Below are 18,028 nucleotides of genomic sequence, written 5' to 3'. Positions count from 1 at the left end.
ATCCACACAGGATAGTAATCACAAGGCATGACTCTTATTCTTATAAAAACAGACCAATCATAATAAATTCTCTAATGTGAGTATTTTACACTTGTATCTACCTATATATACATTTGAACTTACTGTACCTGAAATCAACTAAATTTGAAAGATCGACAACTATAATCAAATTAAGACTAAAAACACACAGATTAAGATCACATGTTTCCTGAACATATGTAAATCAGCTGAAGCTAACTCTTGTCATCTTAAGAACACATTCCGCTGAAAAGTTGAACTGTTTCCCTTGTTGGAATTTGACATTACTTCTGTTTTGACAACTCTTCCACCCAACCCCTGCACCAAAGTATCATATTAACCAATCTTTGTGAACAAAAATGTCACCTAAAAAATAAAACTGGCTCTCTACCACTCTTTAGCCAGGAAGAGAGTACGATCATTGGGATCCAATGTACAGACCCCACAAACCATGGCAATATATATAGAAGTATTCTCTAAAAATCATCACCAACTTACTTGGAATTAGTGCTACTGGTCTTACTTTCAGGGAAGACCCAATAACAATAAGGAGATCAACTTCATCTTTGTCATACTTCATGGCTCTATGAAACTGCTCTGGTAAATTTTCACCAAAAAAGACAATCTCTGGCTTCATGATAGCAAGTGGTTCATCAGCTGGGCACCTAGGACAACGAGGAACCACCTACATGTTCCAAATTTTGGTTAAGATGGGGAGGAAAAAAGAAAGCTGAAGTTAGAAATAGTCAACATTTACACACTAAGAATGCATTTCAAAATGATCAAAGAAGTTGAATCACTATTGTTGTACACCTGAAACTAACAGAACACTACATGTTAACTATACCAGAGTTAAAATTAAAAGCAAATTTAATTAAAAAAAAAAAAAAAAAAAGAATTCCCACATAAAAAAAAAAAAAAATTCAAACTGAAGTATAGAAACCTGTGGAAAGAGCTACATGCTAGAAGTCCTGAGGGAAAAAAAAATAATCAAATAAAACAGAAAAGCCGTGGATAAATAGTAGGGAAAACTGGATACAACCTCAATGGCAATGTCAACTGTCAATTAGTTACTTTATTAACATACAGTGAAATAAGGTGGTGTTATTATTGGTGTATGTAGGTATTATAGTATCCATGTGGACCTACATTTGATATTTAAGAGTCCACTGCAGATTATGAGAAACCAGCATCTGTATATATGTACACACACACACACAACTTAATCCTTTAAAAAATGTAAGAAATGATTCCATTATAACATGATACCCTCACTATGTATGATTAACTATATATGCAGCTAAGTACACAGAATTTATATCTGGATGGTTTTTATTCTCTGCCATTATTTTCTTGCATTTTTTTTGGCAGTGATCATACATGAAACATCTTTTACAATAAATTTTTTAATGTTTTAAAGAATTACCAAGAATTTAAAATTCAAAATCCAACAGGCACTTTTAAAAAGGAAGAGTAAGGAGAAACTCTAATACAGCAAGACTCCACTTACGATTTGCATTTTTATTTTAACTTATTTTATTTTAACTTAGATATTAAGGAGCCGATTTCATCATTTTAGAGACATTATAGAGCAATGTTTCCAACTTAAGAGATTAAAAGTTTCTTGTATATTTCCACATCAGAATTCCCAGTGGTTAACACTCTCTTTCTGGATCTTTCTGTCCCAGATACTTTCAGAAAAAAAAGAATTTGGAGGCAAAAGAAGAAACAGATCAAAAACAAGCACAATTCCTCAAGTATAGGTGATGAATTACCTGATTAAAAATATCTCCTCGTACAGCTTCACAGTCTACTTTGTATTTACAAATCAAGCAAGAGGCTGTTGCAAAGGAACCTAAAACAACCAATACACACATGCTTTATTAAAGGAATATTTCCATTTCTTAAAACATACCACAAAGGTATAAAAGAGAATTAAGACTCCACAGGGGAATCTCAGGGATAATTCAAATACTTATATATTAAATACAGACAGAATCCAATCCTCAATTATCGAGATGTTGATATAGTGACACTTCCTAAAGCTATTCTTTTTTTTTTGTTTTAAGTGAATTCTAGCCACAACATGGGGCTCAAACTCAGAACCCCAAGATCAAGAGTTACACATTCTACTGAGCCAGGCAGGCACCCCGAAGTTGTTCTTTTTAATAAAATAAACCAACTCCCCCAGAACTAAAACTCTGCAGAATTGAAAGATGACAATTATGTGACCTTAGCCGAATAGCTGTACATTAAAAACAGTTCAGGGGCACCTGGGTGGCTCAGTAAGTTTAGGCATCTTTTTTTTTTTTTAATGTTTTATTTATTTTTGAGACAGAGAGAGGCAGAGCATGAGCAGGGGAGGGGCAGAGAGAGAGTGAGACACAGAATCTGAAGCAGACTCCAGGATCCGAGCTGTCAGCACTGAGCCAGATGCAGGGCTCAAACTCACAAACTGCAAGATCATGACCTGAGCGGAAATCAAGAGTCGGACTGACGGAGTCACCCAGGCGCCCCATGTCTGACTCTTGGATTTCGGCTCAGGTCATGATCTGATTCATGGGACTGCGCCCCAGGTTGGGCTCTGCCCCGGCAGTGCAGGGCCTGCTTGGGATTTTCTCTCTCCCGCTCTCTCAGAATAAACACATTTAAAAAAACAGAAAGTTTAGATTTGTAAGAAAATGGTCTGTTCCTACTTGTTTTAAAAGTCTTCTAAATTTCAAAATTTTATACAGCTTAACTACCCTGTTCCTATAGTTTCATACCCTAAAGATGTCATATTTTCCTTACATAGCTAGTATTACTTTTGTAACAAAAAAGGTTATTTAGAAGAATTTAATGGAATACAACGGCTACTCCTTTTGAAACATAATAGAACATTGATCTGATGATTTGTACAATTAAGTATCAAGGCCAATACTTCTGGTTTCATTTTTTTGCATTCTACTTTTTAAAATTTATCTACTATTGATCAGTTAACATGACTAATCTCCATTCCTGGATGGTAGCCTACTTTCTAATCCTATTTTTTCCTATTAAGACTAACTAAATAACAGAAAGCAATTCTGAAGTTTACGAACCATGACACTGAATTATCCTTTGGATTCCTGCAACCTGTTCCAGTGTATCTATGTTCTGAGTATAGTTCCGAAGCAGTTTTCCTTCCTTATCTGACAAGGCTATGAATTTGTGACAGAGAGATGGTTGGAACTGTCCAGGATATATTTCCTACATAATGCAAAAGGTAGAAAAAATAGTACATTAAAGAAATAAGTATAACACACATGTCACATTTAGGTTTAACCAAAAACTACCATGATAGCCCCCATGTATAAATAAATTAAAAAACAGTACATGAGCATCTCAAAGCATCTAGATGGTTGCTACACACACCTATAAAAGGATTGCTGCTGTAATATGTATAAAACTCAGCAATTAGTGAACTTGGCCCCTTGAAGGAAAAAGTCAACCATAAGCATCTCTAATAAATGTTAATAGATATTTTAATAAAAGAAGAAATATACACCTGAGAATATATCTAAATTTTGTTGGCTGCAAATTCAGGTTTGTTTTTTGTTGTTTCCTCTTTTTAAGGAGAAAGAAAAGTTTAAGTTGAAATTAAAGTTATCAAAGGTATGGTGACTTCTTTTAAAAACTAAAAAAGGCACTGTCAACACAATATTAAAAGTTGTTTACTCATCATTCATTATAAATATCAACCTGTTGGAAGTTTAAAGCTAAAGTTTTAATTCCTTACCAAAATTGTTTTCCTTCCACTGCACAGGCACATACTGGTATAGTATAGAGTTGCTCATGAATGCTGAGTTGCTGGATTTTGTGTGTGTGTTTTTCCCCCCAAATAATGCTTCAATGCTGTTTCTTCTTTAAAAACAAAGAATTCAGATATACACATGGCAAAAAGATCAGAGAAAAAGTATCAATTTTGGTCCTCTCAACTTTTGACAGTGTTTTTATTAAATTTCATTTAGTAAGTGACTATGGCAAAGGAAGTTTCTTCTCTACTTTTTTCTTTAAAGTAGTAATGCTACCTACTTCCTTACCATTCATTACAGCCTCTAACGTATTACAATGCTAGCAAAAAATCAGACACAACCGTATGTCCGTCAATAGGGGACCGGTTGTAGAAATATAGTACATCCATAATAGTGGAGTATGCAGCCATCAAAATGAATGTGAGAGGTCTAGATGTACTGACCTGGAAAATGGTCCTATGACATGTGAAAAGAAGCAAGTTAGTCACCAGTGTGTATAGTTTTGTTTTTGTTGTTTTGTTATTAAGCAAAAACGGTATTTATATGCACATGTATATGCTCATATAAACATCAAGAAAAATACAAACAAGCTATAAATAGAGGTGGGGAAACTTTCAACTTCTGACATTATACAAAAAAGTTTAAGAACTTTTTAAATGTTAATCTACTTAACATTTCAAATAAAACATCTACAGGGATACCTGTTACATAAAAATAATAAGCAAATCTCATTATAAAAACTACCATGTACATGTCCATAAGCAACTGAAAATACTATACAAAATCCAAAAACTTTGCCTCGCATTCAAAATTTTCTCATGAATTTCACGGACAATTTTGCAACGTAAGAAACAGACAATGCATATAGAAAGAAGTACCAAGTGAAGGGCTTATTAAAGCCATGTTTCATAGAAAATCAAAAGCTACATTATGCTTTGAACCACTGGACTGTGCTATACTAACCACTGTTTTCTCCCCATGATGCCTTGTTTTAGTACATTTAAAGGATTAAACATCATAGTGGCTTACTAAGCTCTCTCTGGAAATGGCTGTTAAAAGTATTTGTACAAAAAAAAAGTTTTTACAACAAATACTACAATATGCTAGGCTACAAACAAAATAGGCTCTAAAACAATGACAGCGAGAACAGCATGCCAAATTCATGATATAAACAAATGACTACCTCCAGCACATGCTGGGGAACAAGAGTACTAAGACTCGACCTTCCTGGATTGACCTTTCCTGTGCCTTATCATCCCCTATTCCCTCTATTTTTTTTTTTTTAATTTTTTTTTTCAACGTTTATTTATTTTTGGGACAGAGAGAGACAGAGCATGAACGGGGGAGGGGCATAGAGAGAGGGAGACACAGAATCGGAAACAGGCTCCAGGCTCTGAGCCATCAGCCCAGAGCCTGACGCGGGGCTCGAACTCACGGACCGCGAGATCGTGACCTGGCTGAAGTCGGACCCTTAACCGACTGCGCCACCTAGGCGCCCCATCATCCCCTATTCCCTCTATTTTTTAAAGTAGGCTCCACACTATTATAATGCTGCAGACCAGGCTGAAGACTGGGTTTTTACATTTTAATGGGTTGGAAAGGTAACCAAAAATGACAGCATTCCTGTATCATCCACAAAGAAAATCACATTTACTACTCAGCCATATACTGAATAGGTTTGTGGACTCTACTGTAGACATATACATCCCCATTTTGCAGATGAAAAACCTAAAGCACAGAAATAACTTGCCAAATGTCACAAGAGGCAGTTTGAATGATAGCTCAGTACATAGCAGAGCTATCATTCAAACCCAATTTTGACACCTAAGTGTGGCTCTTAACCCATAATGCATAATGCCTTTTTAATTTTCAATCTCTTGACATCACGTTTCCTACTTCTTTTAAGCTAATATGCACCACTGCTATTAGGTATTCCAAGCTAGTCTAGTAAGAACAGTAAATACAATTTGGGGTGCCTGGTTGGCTCAGTCAGGTGTCCAACTCTTGATTTCTGCTCAGGTCATGATCTAACAGTTCATTAGTTTGAGCCCTACGTTGGGCTCTGGGCTGACAGTGCCAAGCTTACTTGGGATTCTGTCTCTCCCTCTCTCTCTGCCCCTCCCCTGCGTGTGTGTACTCCCTCTGTCTCAAAAATAAACCTAGAAAGTATATATACTTCAGGGGCGCCTGGGCAGCTCAGTCAGTTGAGCATCTGACTTTGGTTCAGGTCATGGTCTCACAATTCGTGAATTTGAGCCCCACATTGCGCTCGCTGCTGTCAGCACAGAGCCAGCTTCAGACCCTCTGTCTCCCTCTCTGCCCCTCCCCCACTCTCTCAAAAATAAATAAAACATTAAAAAAAAACACACTTCATTTTGCACAACTTTGGGATTACAGCAAGCTAGAATTCCAATCACCTTCTAACTTAAAAACACTCTTCAAGAATCCATGATCTCTCCACAAACCAGTGCAGAAAAGCAGCCCAATCGGAAAAAACAGCTAAGAACAAACAGGCAATTCAAAGATATACACGTGGTCAGTAGTGAAAAGCATTCATCCAGGGGCGCCTGGGTGGCTCAATTAGTTAAGCTCCCAACTTCTGCCCAGGCCATGATCTCACAGTTTTTGAGTTCGAGCCCCACATCGGGCTCTGTGCTGACAACTCAGAGCCTGGAGCCTGCTTCAGATTCTGTGTCTCCCTCTCTCTCTACCTCTCCCCCACTCATGCTCTCTTTATCTCAAAAATAAATGAACATGAAAAAAAATTTTTAAAAAGTATTTATCCACACTAATAAACAAAAACAAAACATTAATATAAGAAGATGATAATTTTTATCTATTAGATAGTTTAAAATGCCTTAAAAACACCTCTAGATAACGACTAATAGAACTAATTAAATATATTGTGGTACAACTATTAATACTATGCAGCCTTTTCTTAAAAATGAGGTATATCTGTTAAGTGCCTTTATGAAACTATTTCCAATATTAAGTAGTACAAACAAAAGCAAGGTAGAGAAAAGGGTGCATGACTCTGTTGGTAATTATTTTTAAAATGTTGGAAAATTACAATAATGCCCTTCTCCTATATATAAAAACAAGTTTACTCATTCTTTTTCCTAGAAAGATACCCAAGAATACATCTTATGATGGTAGTAACCTTTGAAGAACGAGAGGTAGAGAGGACTGAAGGGGGAAGCCAACTAAAATATGTGTTTTACTGTTAGAAGCAATTTTTAAACCCTAAATACAACAAACCCACACCCCCACACATTTTTGAAAAGTATTTTAATGCTAATGAAGTATCGTGGAGGATTTTTGGGTGGGTAGGGAGCAGGGGCATGCTTAAATCAGCCTTTTTATTTTTTATTTAAAAAAAAATTTTTTTTTTACATTTATTTATTTTTGAGAGACAGAACATAAGTGGGGGAGGGGCAGAGAGAGAATGAGACACAGAATCTGAAGCAGGCTCTAGGCTCTGAGCTGTCAGCACAGGGCCTGATGCAGGGCTTGAACTCATAAAATGTGAGATCATGACCGGAGCCAAAGTCGGATGTTTAACCGACTGAGCCACCCAAGTGTCCCCTAAATCAGCCTTCTAATAGGAGTGTATCTTATTCCACCTTTCCAGGTAACGTGAGACAAAACATATCAAGACCCTTAGCAATTTCATGTTCGGGAATTTACCCTTAAGAACATTGGAAACATACCAAAAAGGGCAATCAGAGGAACACTATTTACAACAAAAGCAAGCAGGAAGGATTCAAAATGTACTCTTGTGGAATTACAGTACATCACTTGATGAACGTTATGACCATTATATCAGTTTAATAGATAAAAAGTTTATTAAATAGAAAATAAAGATAAAATAACCCATTTTTATAATAAAAATATATATTTCAGCTATAAAACTATGTTTACATTTATACATAGGCAACCCACATACACATAGGTATTAAAATTGTCTTCAGATAAATGGGGCTGTGGCTTTTTTTTGGGGGGGTTGCATTTTATTATTTTTAGATAATGAGCTAGTTTTAAGATTCCTTAACTTTATAACTACAGAATCTCTTATGTTTGCACATTATCAATAAAGTGATAATTTATTGAATAAATATAAAGACACAGGTTTGGAATTAAGTTCATAAAAATTCAGTTCATATTTCTCTACTTTTTCTTGATTTTTAATTGCTTTAGGGTAAAGAATATTCACTGAATTCAATATAGGATAGCATCTATACTCTCTGAACACAGTCCTTTTTAACAACAAAAAAAGTTATTTCCATATCCTCAGTTTCACCTTAAATCTTAACATAACCATTCATTTTGACCATACCAGTGAATTATTTTAGACTCCTGAGAATCTTGACAACTCATTATCATTCCAAACCCTTACTATGCAGGAGGGTAATGGTTCAGAACATAGCTATACAGCTTTGACGTTGGGCTTAATTATTCCTATATACAAGAATTCAAAGAGATAACCACAGGTAGACAGACACACTGTAATACAGCTGTGCTCAAACACAGAGCAATTATACAGGGGGTATCTGGCAATGTCTGGAGGCATTTGATTGTCAAGACTGGGAGTGAGAGTGTTATTAATAGCACTTAGTGGGAGGAGGCCAGGAATGATGCTCCATATCCTACAATACATAGGAAAGCTGACAGCAAAGAATTACCCACCCCAAAATGTCAATAGGTTGAGAAACTGCTCTAATGGGCCAGTAACCTCTTTAACACACTTCTCTTTTACTTGGAATTTCTTGTCTAAAAGAAATCTATGTATCTTCTCAATAATTATATACAACCAATGCCTCCATACATGTGTAGAAATTCTTTCCTTCCAAAATGTCTAAATTTCACCAGTAATATTTCCTCTCTTCATGGCTTCATATTAAATTCACTTTCTCATAACTGACAAAAATCATAAGCTGATTTTATGAACTTTCTGCCAAGTTAGAAAAACTGGTAAACAATTTTATGTTAAGAGTATTTATGTAGTATTTTGAGAATCTAGTAAAATACTGTGTAATATTTACATACCCTCCCCACCCACATTTTTATGTCTTTCATTCTTTGTCCCTACTTATTTCCCCTTAAGCTTTTTCCTATTCATTTTTTAGACCCAAATTAACTTGGTCTTTTACCATTACATCAATTAAGTGCTTTTCTTCCACTGTATTAACTAATACACACAAATTCTCAAAACTTTTATAGACGTGAAAAATGCTGCCTCTCCACACCTTTCTCCCAGGTGGCACAAAAGATGTACACAGTGATTATAAAACATTATAACACATTAACAGTGTGCCATTTTTACTGTAACTCACTTATTTTCTCTTATGCATGGTCTAGATTTCTATTAAGTGTATTTTTGAAAGTCCCTACCATGTATCTTTATCAGAGTAATTCTTAATTATTTCTACAGATTCTTATATATCAAAGCTAATTTAAGCTACAACTGAGTACCCAGTCTGTATATGAGACAACAAAGGTTTCTTACCCTTGCTATTTCTATTCTCAGTTACCACATTTTCCATGTGTCAGGTTACTACTTTACTAGGCAACTTAATATATACTTAAAATAGGGAAAAAAGCTGACCAGTTAGTTTGGGCAACATGTTTCCTCTCAGAATAAAATTTAAAGCAAAAGTCTAGTGAACATTATATAAATGCAGTAGTGAATCAACTTTTATCATCAAATATAAGATCAAAGTAATTTCTAGTTACTTGCTGGCCCTCTAAGTGTTGATTTCTGCCAGCTAGAGCTATTAGAATGTGAGTGTCCTAGGTCCACTTGAAGAAACCTATAATTAAGTGATATTTCATTGTTCTTCAAAATCATGCAGTAGTACCACTAGCACTGGAACATGAGAGCTTTTCCAAACCATATGGTTTGAAAGTAGCACTCTTTAATTAAACTACAGGTTCCTTTAACTTCTAGATTTATGAAAAACTAGTCAATAATACAGAAGACCCTAACATATAATGTTTAGCCATTAACAATTTTACAATTTCTTTCCATAAGACTATAGAATAAAAAAATAAAAAGTTTTTTAATGACTCAAATCTCCTGGGCATGGCATAATGTAATTATCAAACTTTATACTCTACAAGAGGACTGCCCAATAGAAATATGTGAGCCATGTACACAATTCAAAATTTTCTAGTAATCACATTAAAAAGCATGGAATTATAATTTTTGACACAATATATCAAAAGATTACTTCCACACATAATCTGTATTTGTTATGATATATTTTCTATTTTTTCCATACTACGTTTCCAAAATCTGGTATGTCTTCCACACTTACATCACATTTCAATACACTTAAGTACCAAGAGCCCTTTGTGGCTAGTGGCTTCTCAACTAGACAGTGCAGCCTTAGAGAGTCTAGAGCAAAATAAAGCAAATGACTAAAATGCAACCTAAGAATCTTCACCCCTAATCACAAATTTTTTAGGCAAATCCTCATGTGTTAAAACCTGACTACTATAAAACACACCTAAACAGAGATTACAATGCTTATGACCCATAAAAAATATTAAAAATCAAAACAGTGATGTTACTTTCATATAGTTTACTAACTCTAAAACAGTCTGAGTAATGTAAAGGCCATTACTAAAGTGCAGATTTGAAAAATATGAAATAATTTCTTCTTTAAACATAAGCCCAGTCCTAAAATGAAAATTAAATGATAGCCCATTCTGGGAAGAAGAAAATTCTGACTGAAATCACTTTATTTCAGTGATCTTACCCTACCACAGTCCTAGTGCCCAAATAGCAGACAATGAATGGTAAACTTAAGAACACTAAATGTGAATAAAATCTGTTTTCACAAAAAAAGACCAAAGAACAGCTAGAAGACTTCATAGTACCTTTGCAAACTTGAAGAAAGGTCTTGGATCTTTTCTGAAATATTCAATATCAAACATTGCTTGAGGGTCTGGAAGGTCTGGGAAGTCTATTGCCAGGCGAGCATAAATACCATCTCTTGACCTGAAGTCAGGTATTCCACAAGAAACAGAAACCTGAAAATATGCATAGCATAATTTGTACAATTAAATCTTTTACCTCTATATTTATAATTACTAATTCTTTCATCACATAAGTAGGGAAGAACTGAAAAATATTTTACTTTAAAATTTATTTTGGGGGAGGGGTGCCTGGGTGGCTCAGTCAGTTAAGCATGCGACTCGTTTTTGGCTAAGGTCATGATCCTAGGGTCTTGGGATTGAGCCCTGCACTGGGCTCCATGCTCTCTCTCTCTCTCTCTCCCCCTCTGCCCCTGCCCTCCACACACTCTCTACAAAACATTAAAAAAAATTTGTTTTGGGGAACAAAAATACTGTCCTACTCTAATTTCAAATTCAAATAAAAACAAAACAACCAGTATAATGAAAATCCACCACATTTTCCATTCATAGTGGGGTAAGGAATTTTAAGTCAGGCTATTCTTTTCAGGCTAATTTCAAACCTTTAAGCATTTAACCAACAAATTAAAGCAACTGCAATTTGAGAACAGAGTAAACCATTTCAAATTATTTTAACTAGAAAGCAGGCAAGATTTTCTATCACAGTCAAGTATTTCCAAAAACAAAAACCAAAAAACTGTCATCTGGTCAGGGTTCTACTTCAAGAATATTAAATCACTGTATTTTCTTTAAAAACTCTTATCATAGGGGAACCTGGATAGTTCAGTTGCACATCCAACTCTTGATTTCAGCACAGGTCCTGATTCCAGGGTCATGGGATCAAGCCCCATGTCAGGCTACTCACTTAGTGTGGAGCCTGCTTGAGATTCTCTCTTTCTCTTTGCCCCTCCCCAAATGTTTGTTTATTTTTGAGAGAGACAGACAGAGCACAAACGGGGAAGGGGCAGAGAGAGAGAGGGGCAGAGAGAGAGGGAGACACAGAATCTGAAGCAGGCTCCAACTCACAAACCGCAAGACCATGACCTGAACCGAAGTGGACGCTTAAACTGACTGAGCCACACAGGCGCCCCTACAGTATTTTAATTCTTAACGGACACTTCAAACAAGGATTTCAGAAGTTAACTTCTTGTTTCACAATTTTATCAGAGTTGACTCCATTTTGATCTCAAAGTAAAACTAACTAGTCTAAATCACATCTGGGAACAAAGCAAAACAATACTTGATAATCATTTATGATTAACTAGCACTCCGCCTTAACTCAAAATGGCAAAAAGCAGGACTGAATTTTACTCCAACAGTTGCCCTAGGTCACTACTTGTAACATATTCTGTATTCAACACACAATAAGAGCCTTAGGTAGCTAGTTAAGTGTGAACCCAAAGTAGGGCAAATGAAAAATGTCAAGCCACCACAATCACATCACCTTAAACTAAAATGGAAGGGAGGTAGGAACCTGTTGCCTTCCCAACACTGTAATTTTACTTGTGAATACCAATTAGGTTCCCAGTTTCCCCATAAAGATGGAACAAATACCCAATTTTTCCATCAAACCCTGACACATTTTATGCAAAGACTTCCCTGCATCTCCTTTAGGAGCTGTAGTATAATGTAAGGAAAAATGTTGCCTTAACTCCACTTAGTTACTAGGTTAACAAACAGAAACAAATCTTATTTAAGGTTGTTGGAGAGGTTTTTAAAGAACTGAACCAATTTAACAACTGCTACTGCACCTTTTTAGTAGTTTTCAAACACAAATGCCCATTATCATGTCAGGATAAATTCTTCTACACAAGAAAAATGTTTCTTAATTAGAAAAGACTTAATTAAGAAAGATCATACACCACCTCCCCCTTTAACCAATGTTATATACATCTTACATACCCCAGCTCCAGTTAGAACTATTATTTTTTTGCACTCTTGTAATAATTTCACAGCATCTTCAATTGTATTAATATCTTTTCTTTTTTTCCTTTTTGGTGGTTCTGAAAGGATATTAATAACAATCTGCCACAGTGTCATATCATCCAATTCAGGTGGAGGAATTGTTTCTGGTAATAAATCTTTAAGAATTGTTCGAGGATCTGTGCCAATCATGAGATGTTGCTGAACAAAAGTATATGGACCTGTATCAAGAGAAAAAAGAATTAGATCTAATCCACTTCCAGTAATTCAAAATCTCATTTATTTTCAAGTAATGAATTATCAAACTTTGAAGTTTTTTTGCAAAGTAAGAAAATGCAATATAAAGGTATTTAATTCTTTAGAGCTAGTGCTCAAGGGAGATCAAATCCAGAGTTGGGCCTGCCCCTGGAGTTCCTGAATCCAGCCTCATCTCTCCTGTTTCTAAGAATAAAACCAAAATTCACTCTTCAGATCATTTAGTATTTTTTCTTTCAAAAAAATATTTGTCATGTTAGACTTAAAAAAAAAATTTAGTACGTTAATTTGATCTGGATCAAAAGACTACCAACATTAATTATTCAACTGCTGATAATAATCACCTTCATTTACTGAATATGTATTTAATGTCAGAACAGTCAGTTATTAACTCACATAAATCTTCCCTGAAAGAGGTTTAACAGATAAGAAAACAAACACTGAGGCAGAAACCTCTTTGACCTGGGCCACAGCAACTTCTTACTCAACACGTCTCCGAAGGCAAGGGAAACAAAAGCAAAAATGAACTATTGGGACCTCATCAAAATAAAAAGCTTCTGCACAGCGAAGGAAACAATCAGCAAAACTAAGAGGCAACTGACAGAATGGGAGAAGATATTTGCAAACAACATATCAGATAAAGGGTTAGTGTCCAAAATTTATGAAGAACTTATCAAACTCAACACCCAACAACAAATAATCCAGTGAAGAAATGGGCAAAAGACATGAATAGACACTTCTCCAAAGATATTCAGATGGCCAACCGACACATGAAAAAATGCTCAACATGACTCATCATCAGGGAAATACAAATCAAAAATTGCAATGGTATTTAGGTATTTATCCAAGGGATATAGGTATGCTGTTTCGAAGAGACACATGCACCCCCATGTTTATAGCAGCACTATCAACAATAGCCAAAGTATGGAAAGAGCCCAAATGTCCACGGATGGATGAATGGATAAAGATGTGGTATATATACACAATGGAGTATTACTTGGCAATCAAAAAGAATGAAATCTTGCCATTCTTAACTACGTGAATGGAACTAGAGGACATTATGCTAAGTTAAATTAGTCACTCAGAAAAAGACAAATATCATATGACTTCACTCACGTGAGGACTTTGAGATACAAAACAGATGACCATAAGGGAAGGGAAGCAAAATAATATAAAAACAGGGAAGGGGACAAAACATGAGACTCTTAAATATGGAGAACAGACAGAGGGTTACCAGAGGGGTTGTGGGGGGGGGGGGGGGGATGGGTTAAATGGGTAAGGAGCATTAAGGAATCTATCCTGAAATCATTGTTGCATTATATGCTACCCTGGATACAAATTTTTAAAATAATTTAAATTTAAAAATAAAAAAAGAAAACAAACACTGTGAGAGGTAAAATAGTTTGCCCAAAATTACCCACTTTAGTAAGTTGCAAAGCCAGAATGCACACCCAGAGCTGCATGCCAAATTTCATGTTCTAAGTAACTTTGTAAGTTTCCAAAGCAATTGTTTCTACTTCTGCAATTTCTTTCATGCTTTTTTAATCATTTTGAACACCATCATTTGATGAAAACCAAAGGAAAGATAAATGTTAAGTTATGAATAAATAGAAAAGAGTTAGGTTATCCCCTTGAACTATAAAATACTAAGTATGTATTTTAGGAGTTTAATTAACTACCAATTTTTAATGCTATTACAAATTATATCCACTTTTTTTTTTTAATGTTTTGTTTTCAAGAGAGAGGGACAGCAGGTGGTGGGGGAGGGGCCAAGAGAGAGGGAGACAGTGGATCTGAGGCAGGGTCTGCAAGACCTGGGGATGGAACCAAAGAATCCACGAACCATGAGATCATGACCTTAGCTGAAGTTGGAAGCCCAAATGACTGAGCCACCCAGGCGCCCCAACAAATGATATCAAGGTCTAAGTTTCAAATTCTGATTGTCTGTTGCTAATATATAGGGATACAGTTGAGTTTTAATGATGACATATCCTACAACTTTCTTCTAATCATTTAACTCTAGTAGTTTTTGACGTTTCCATCAAATTTCTACTTAGATGATATGATGTCTTCTGCAAATAATAACAGGTTTCCAACTGCCTTCCTAATGTAGATTCCTTTTATTTTTGTCTATTGTAGTAGTCAGAACCTCCATGATAAAACTGAATAAAAGCAGTAAGAACAAAAAAGAAAAAAAACTACCAAAATCAAATTTCTATAGCTAAGATCTTGAAAAATACACGGTAATTAATAGAAGTTATGTACAAATGAGTTTTAAAAATCAATAAAGTAAAGGTACCAGCCCCTAAAGCCCACAGGAAATCTATATATATTTACTATCTTTTAAATGATACATACATTACTGATATTTTGACCATTCATAATTTTTACTATGAAATTTCTTACATCAGTTTCCTAGTTTGAGTAAACATTACAGACACTAAACAGGAACTAATCACCACTAGTTTAAAGAGACAAGGCACTTTTGAAAGAATGAGAGCACATTAAGAGAAAGATTTTCAGGATGCTCATATTATAACTTTGGTATAAAAATCTGATAGTGTTCTCTACTTCAGATTACTTTCCCATTTCATCCACATATTTAATATTTGTTAAGCACAAACTGTGTGCTAGGCACTGACAAAACACTATACCAAACAGTCAAAATCCCTGCCCCCATGGGGCTTATATTCTAGCACAGCAACTACGACAATAAAGAAGTTAGATACAGACTTTGTTAAGAAGTGGTAAGTGTTAAGGAGGAAAAAAAAAAGAACAGATTTGAATTGAGGGAGAGCAAGATACTCTAACTGGAGAAAAAGTACTCCACACAGAGGGGTACAAGTGAAAAGGACTGAAGGTGTGAGAAGGACCTGACTGAAAAACACCAGAGGCCAGCTTCCATGGGCTTGAGAGGCTTAAAAACAAAAACAAAGCACCAGACTTTCCCTAAAAACGTAAGCTGATACTAAATCTCAGAAAGCACCTAAGAACCTCATCACCAGGTTATAAGAGTATAGAAAACTGTATTTTCAGCTGGCACAAAAAGATATACAAAGAAAAAGACACTATTCACTAAAGATCTGAAATCATACCTATACGTGGCCTTGGAGTCCAGTCACTAGAACTTGCATGTGAGGCTCTATCATCCTCATCACTTTCACAGGAATGAAAACCATTGGTGATTATTTCATCACCAAACAGAAGGTTATCTGCAAAAGAAACCAAAGTAACTCAAGGCTGCTGAAACAATCTGAATCTAAAATGTATGCAGATCTGTAACAGTTATTATGTAAAGATTTTCACTGAATAAACCACTGAACATTCATTCATACTGGCTATGTAAAAAAAAAAATGACCACTGGGTCAGCTTGCACCATTCACAGGAACAGTATGTCTTCATCTTTAGGGATTCTGCCCATTATCTACAACTTTCAGTTCATCAAAATCTAGAAATAAGTTAATTATACTTAATCAAAACACAAAAAGTAGCAATCTAGTTGGACTGGATTGATCACAAATAATGGGAATGCATGAAACTTGTCAAAAATTTAACAAGTGATTCAAATATAATCACAATAATTTTCCCTTCTCTTATATAATACCAGACACAAAGATTTCTTTGCATCATTATTAGTTTCCCATATTAAACTGTATTTACTGAAATCAGGGGTCGTTTTATTAATGCAGACCTTAATGCTCAGGTATGGCCCAATGGTCCACTGGTAAGATTTATTGATAAAGACAAACATCCATCCAAGACATAAACAATTCCGATCAAAAAAATGAAACCCTCAAAGATGACATGACATACAAAACTAACACATCTATCTGCTTTAGCATGCCAGAAAAATGTCAATTCGTGTTTCAGGGTTACAGATACACACGCGCGCGCGCGCACACACACACACACGCAATTACACCTACTCTAAAAAACATGAGCACATAATCAGAAAAAAAGTACTATTAAGTACTCAAGGTACTATAATGCTTCCATATCCAGCATTAATTGCACCACAGAATGGTAATGTCTTTAGAATAGCCTTTGCTTTTCAAATTTTGCAGGCTATGACTTTAGAAAAAAGCTTTGCTCCTTAAATTTAAAACAAGTTTAAAAATAAAAACCTTCAAGGGAAAAAAAAAAGTTACCAACTGCACAGGTGTGTCAGTTTGCAAACACAACTGCAAAAGGTCGATGCAAGGGACAGACAAAAGTTGCAGGTTTAAGTGTGGAGAGAAGGAGTGTGAAAAAGCGAACGATGTTTAACAAAGGCAATATGCTAAAAGAGTTAAGAGGATAGAGAAACTTACTTTAAAACCAACTGCGGGAGCTGGGCGGCCCGGCGGCTGCGCAAAGCGCAAGGCCGCCCAGGCGGGCCGTGCAGGGAAGGAAAGAGGGAGAGGAGGGGGAGTACTCGGGCCGCTCCCGCAGCCGGGCCAGCAGCCCCGAAGGCGCGCAGCTAAGGAGGCCCGCGATGGGGAGCGGGACGCCGCAAAACCAGCCCTGAGCCCCCGGCCCGCCCCAGAGAACCTCCTCACCCCACACCAGAAGGGGCCCCAAGAGAGGGAGGAGGGGATGCGCAGTCCCAACCGCCCGCGCCCTGCGCACCTCGGTACCCAATCGCCGCCGCCGCCGCCGCCTCTTCCTCCTCTTCGCCCTCGTCGTCGTCGTCGTCGTCGTCGTCGAAGTCGTCGGCCGGCGGCGGCTCCCGGGTTAGGCCCTGTAGGCCCGGCCCATTGTCTCCTTCTCCGGCCGTCGCCGCCTGGGCCTCCCGCTCCTCGCCCGCCGCTGCCGCCTCCCGCCACAGCGCCGCGGCCGCCGCGGGGCAGCCTCCGGTCGCCGCCGGCACTTCACGCTCGGGGGCCGCCCCACCGGGCTCGCCCGGGCTCCGCCCCAGGCCTGGACAGTCTCTCCGCGGCCTCTTGCGGAGTGGCTCTCCGGCGGGCGGCGACGCGGCCTCCCTCTCGGCCACCACCGCCGAGGGGGAGCCGCCGGGCTGAAGGGCGAGCGCCGCCTCGTCCGCCATCTTCCAACTGCCTCTCTGGCCCTCCTCCCTCGCCTCCTCTGCTCCCGCTCGACTCGCGGCACTGGCGCCCCCGCGGCTCGGGCTGCGGGAGATTTAAACCCCGTCACGTGACCC

At 37.2% G+C, this 18,028-nt stretch overlaps 1 protein-coding gene across 12 annotated transcripts in view; it reads right to left on the bottom strand.

Annotated features, from left to right (window-relative positions):
- The window catches only part of SIRT1 (sirtuin 1), a 63,535-nt gene that overhangs the window by 8,844 nt on the left and 36,663 nt on the right, over window positions 1-18,028 (bottom strand). For 11 of the 12 annotated variants that reach the window (XM_053207613.1, XM_053207612.1, XM_053207621.1 and 8 more), the window contains 7 exons: window positions 17,497-17,996; window positions 15,983-16,099; window positions 12,612-12,853; window positions 10,674-10,826; window positions 3,099-3,246; window positions 1,794-1,873; window positions 517-703 (listed from right to left, as the gene is read on the bottom strand). In XM_053207613.1, coding sequence (XP_053063588.1) covers window positions 517-703; window positions 1,794-1,873; window positions 3,099-3,246; window positions 10,674-10,826; window positions 12,612-12,853; window positions 15,983-16,099; window positions 17,497-17,996 — 1,427 coding nt within the window. Of the gene's footprint in view, window positions 1-516; window positions 704-1,793; window positions 1,874-3,098; window positions 3,247-3,775; window positions 3,901-10,673; window positions 10,827-12,611; window positions 12,854-15,982; window positions 16,100-17,496; window positions 17,997-18,028 lie in introns of those variants that run through there. The other variant, XM_015063336.3, reaches the window with a different exon arrangement.

Source organism: Acinonyx jubatus, chromosome D2 (genome assembly GCF_027475565.1).
Source record: "Acinonyx jubatus isolate Ajub_Pintada_27869175 chromosome D2, VMU_Ajub_asm_v1.0, whole genome shotgun sequence".
Lineage (NCBI taxonomy): Eukaryota > Metazoa > Chordata > Mammalia > Carnivora > Felidae > Acinonyx > Acinonyx jubatus.
The sequence above is the reverse complement of the archived record's forward strand: the minus strand, read 5'-3'. Positions and strand labels throughout refer to the sequence as shown.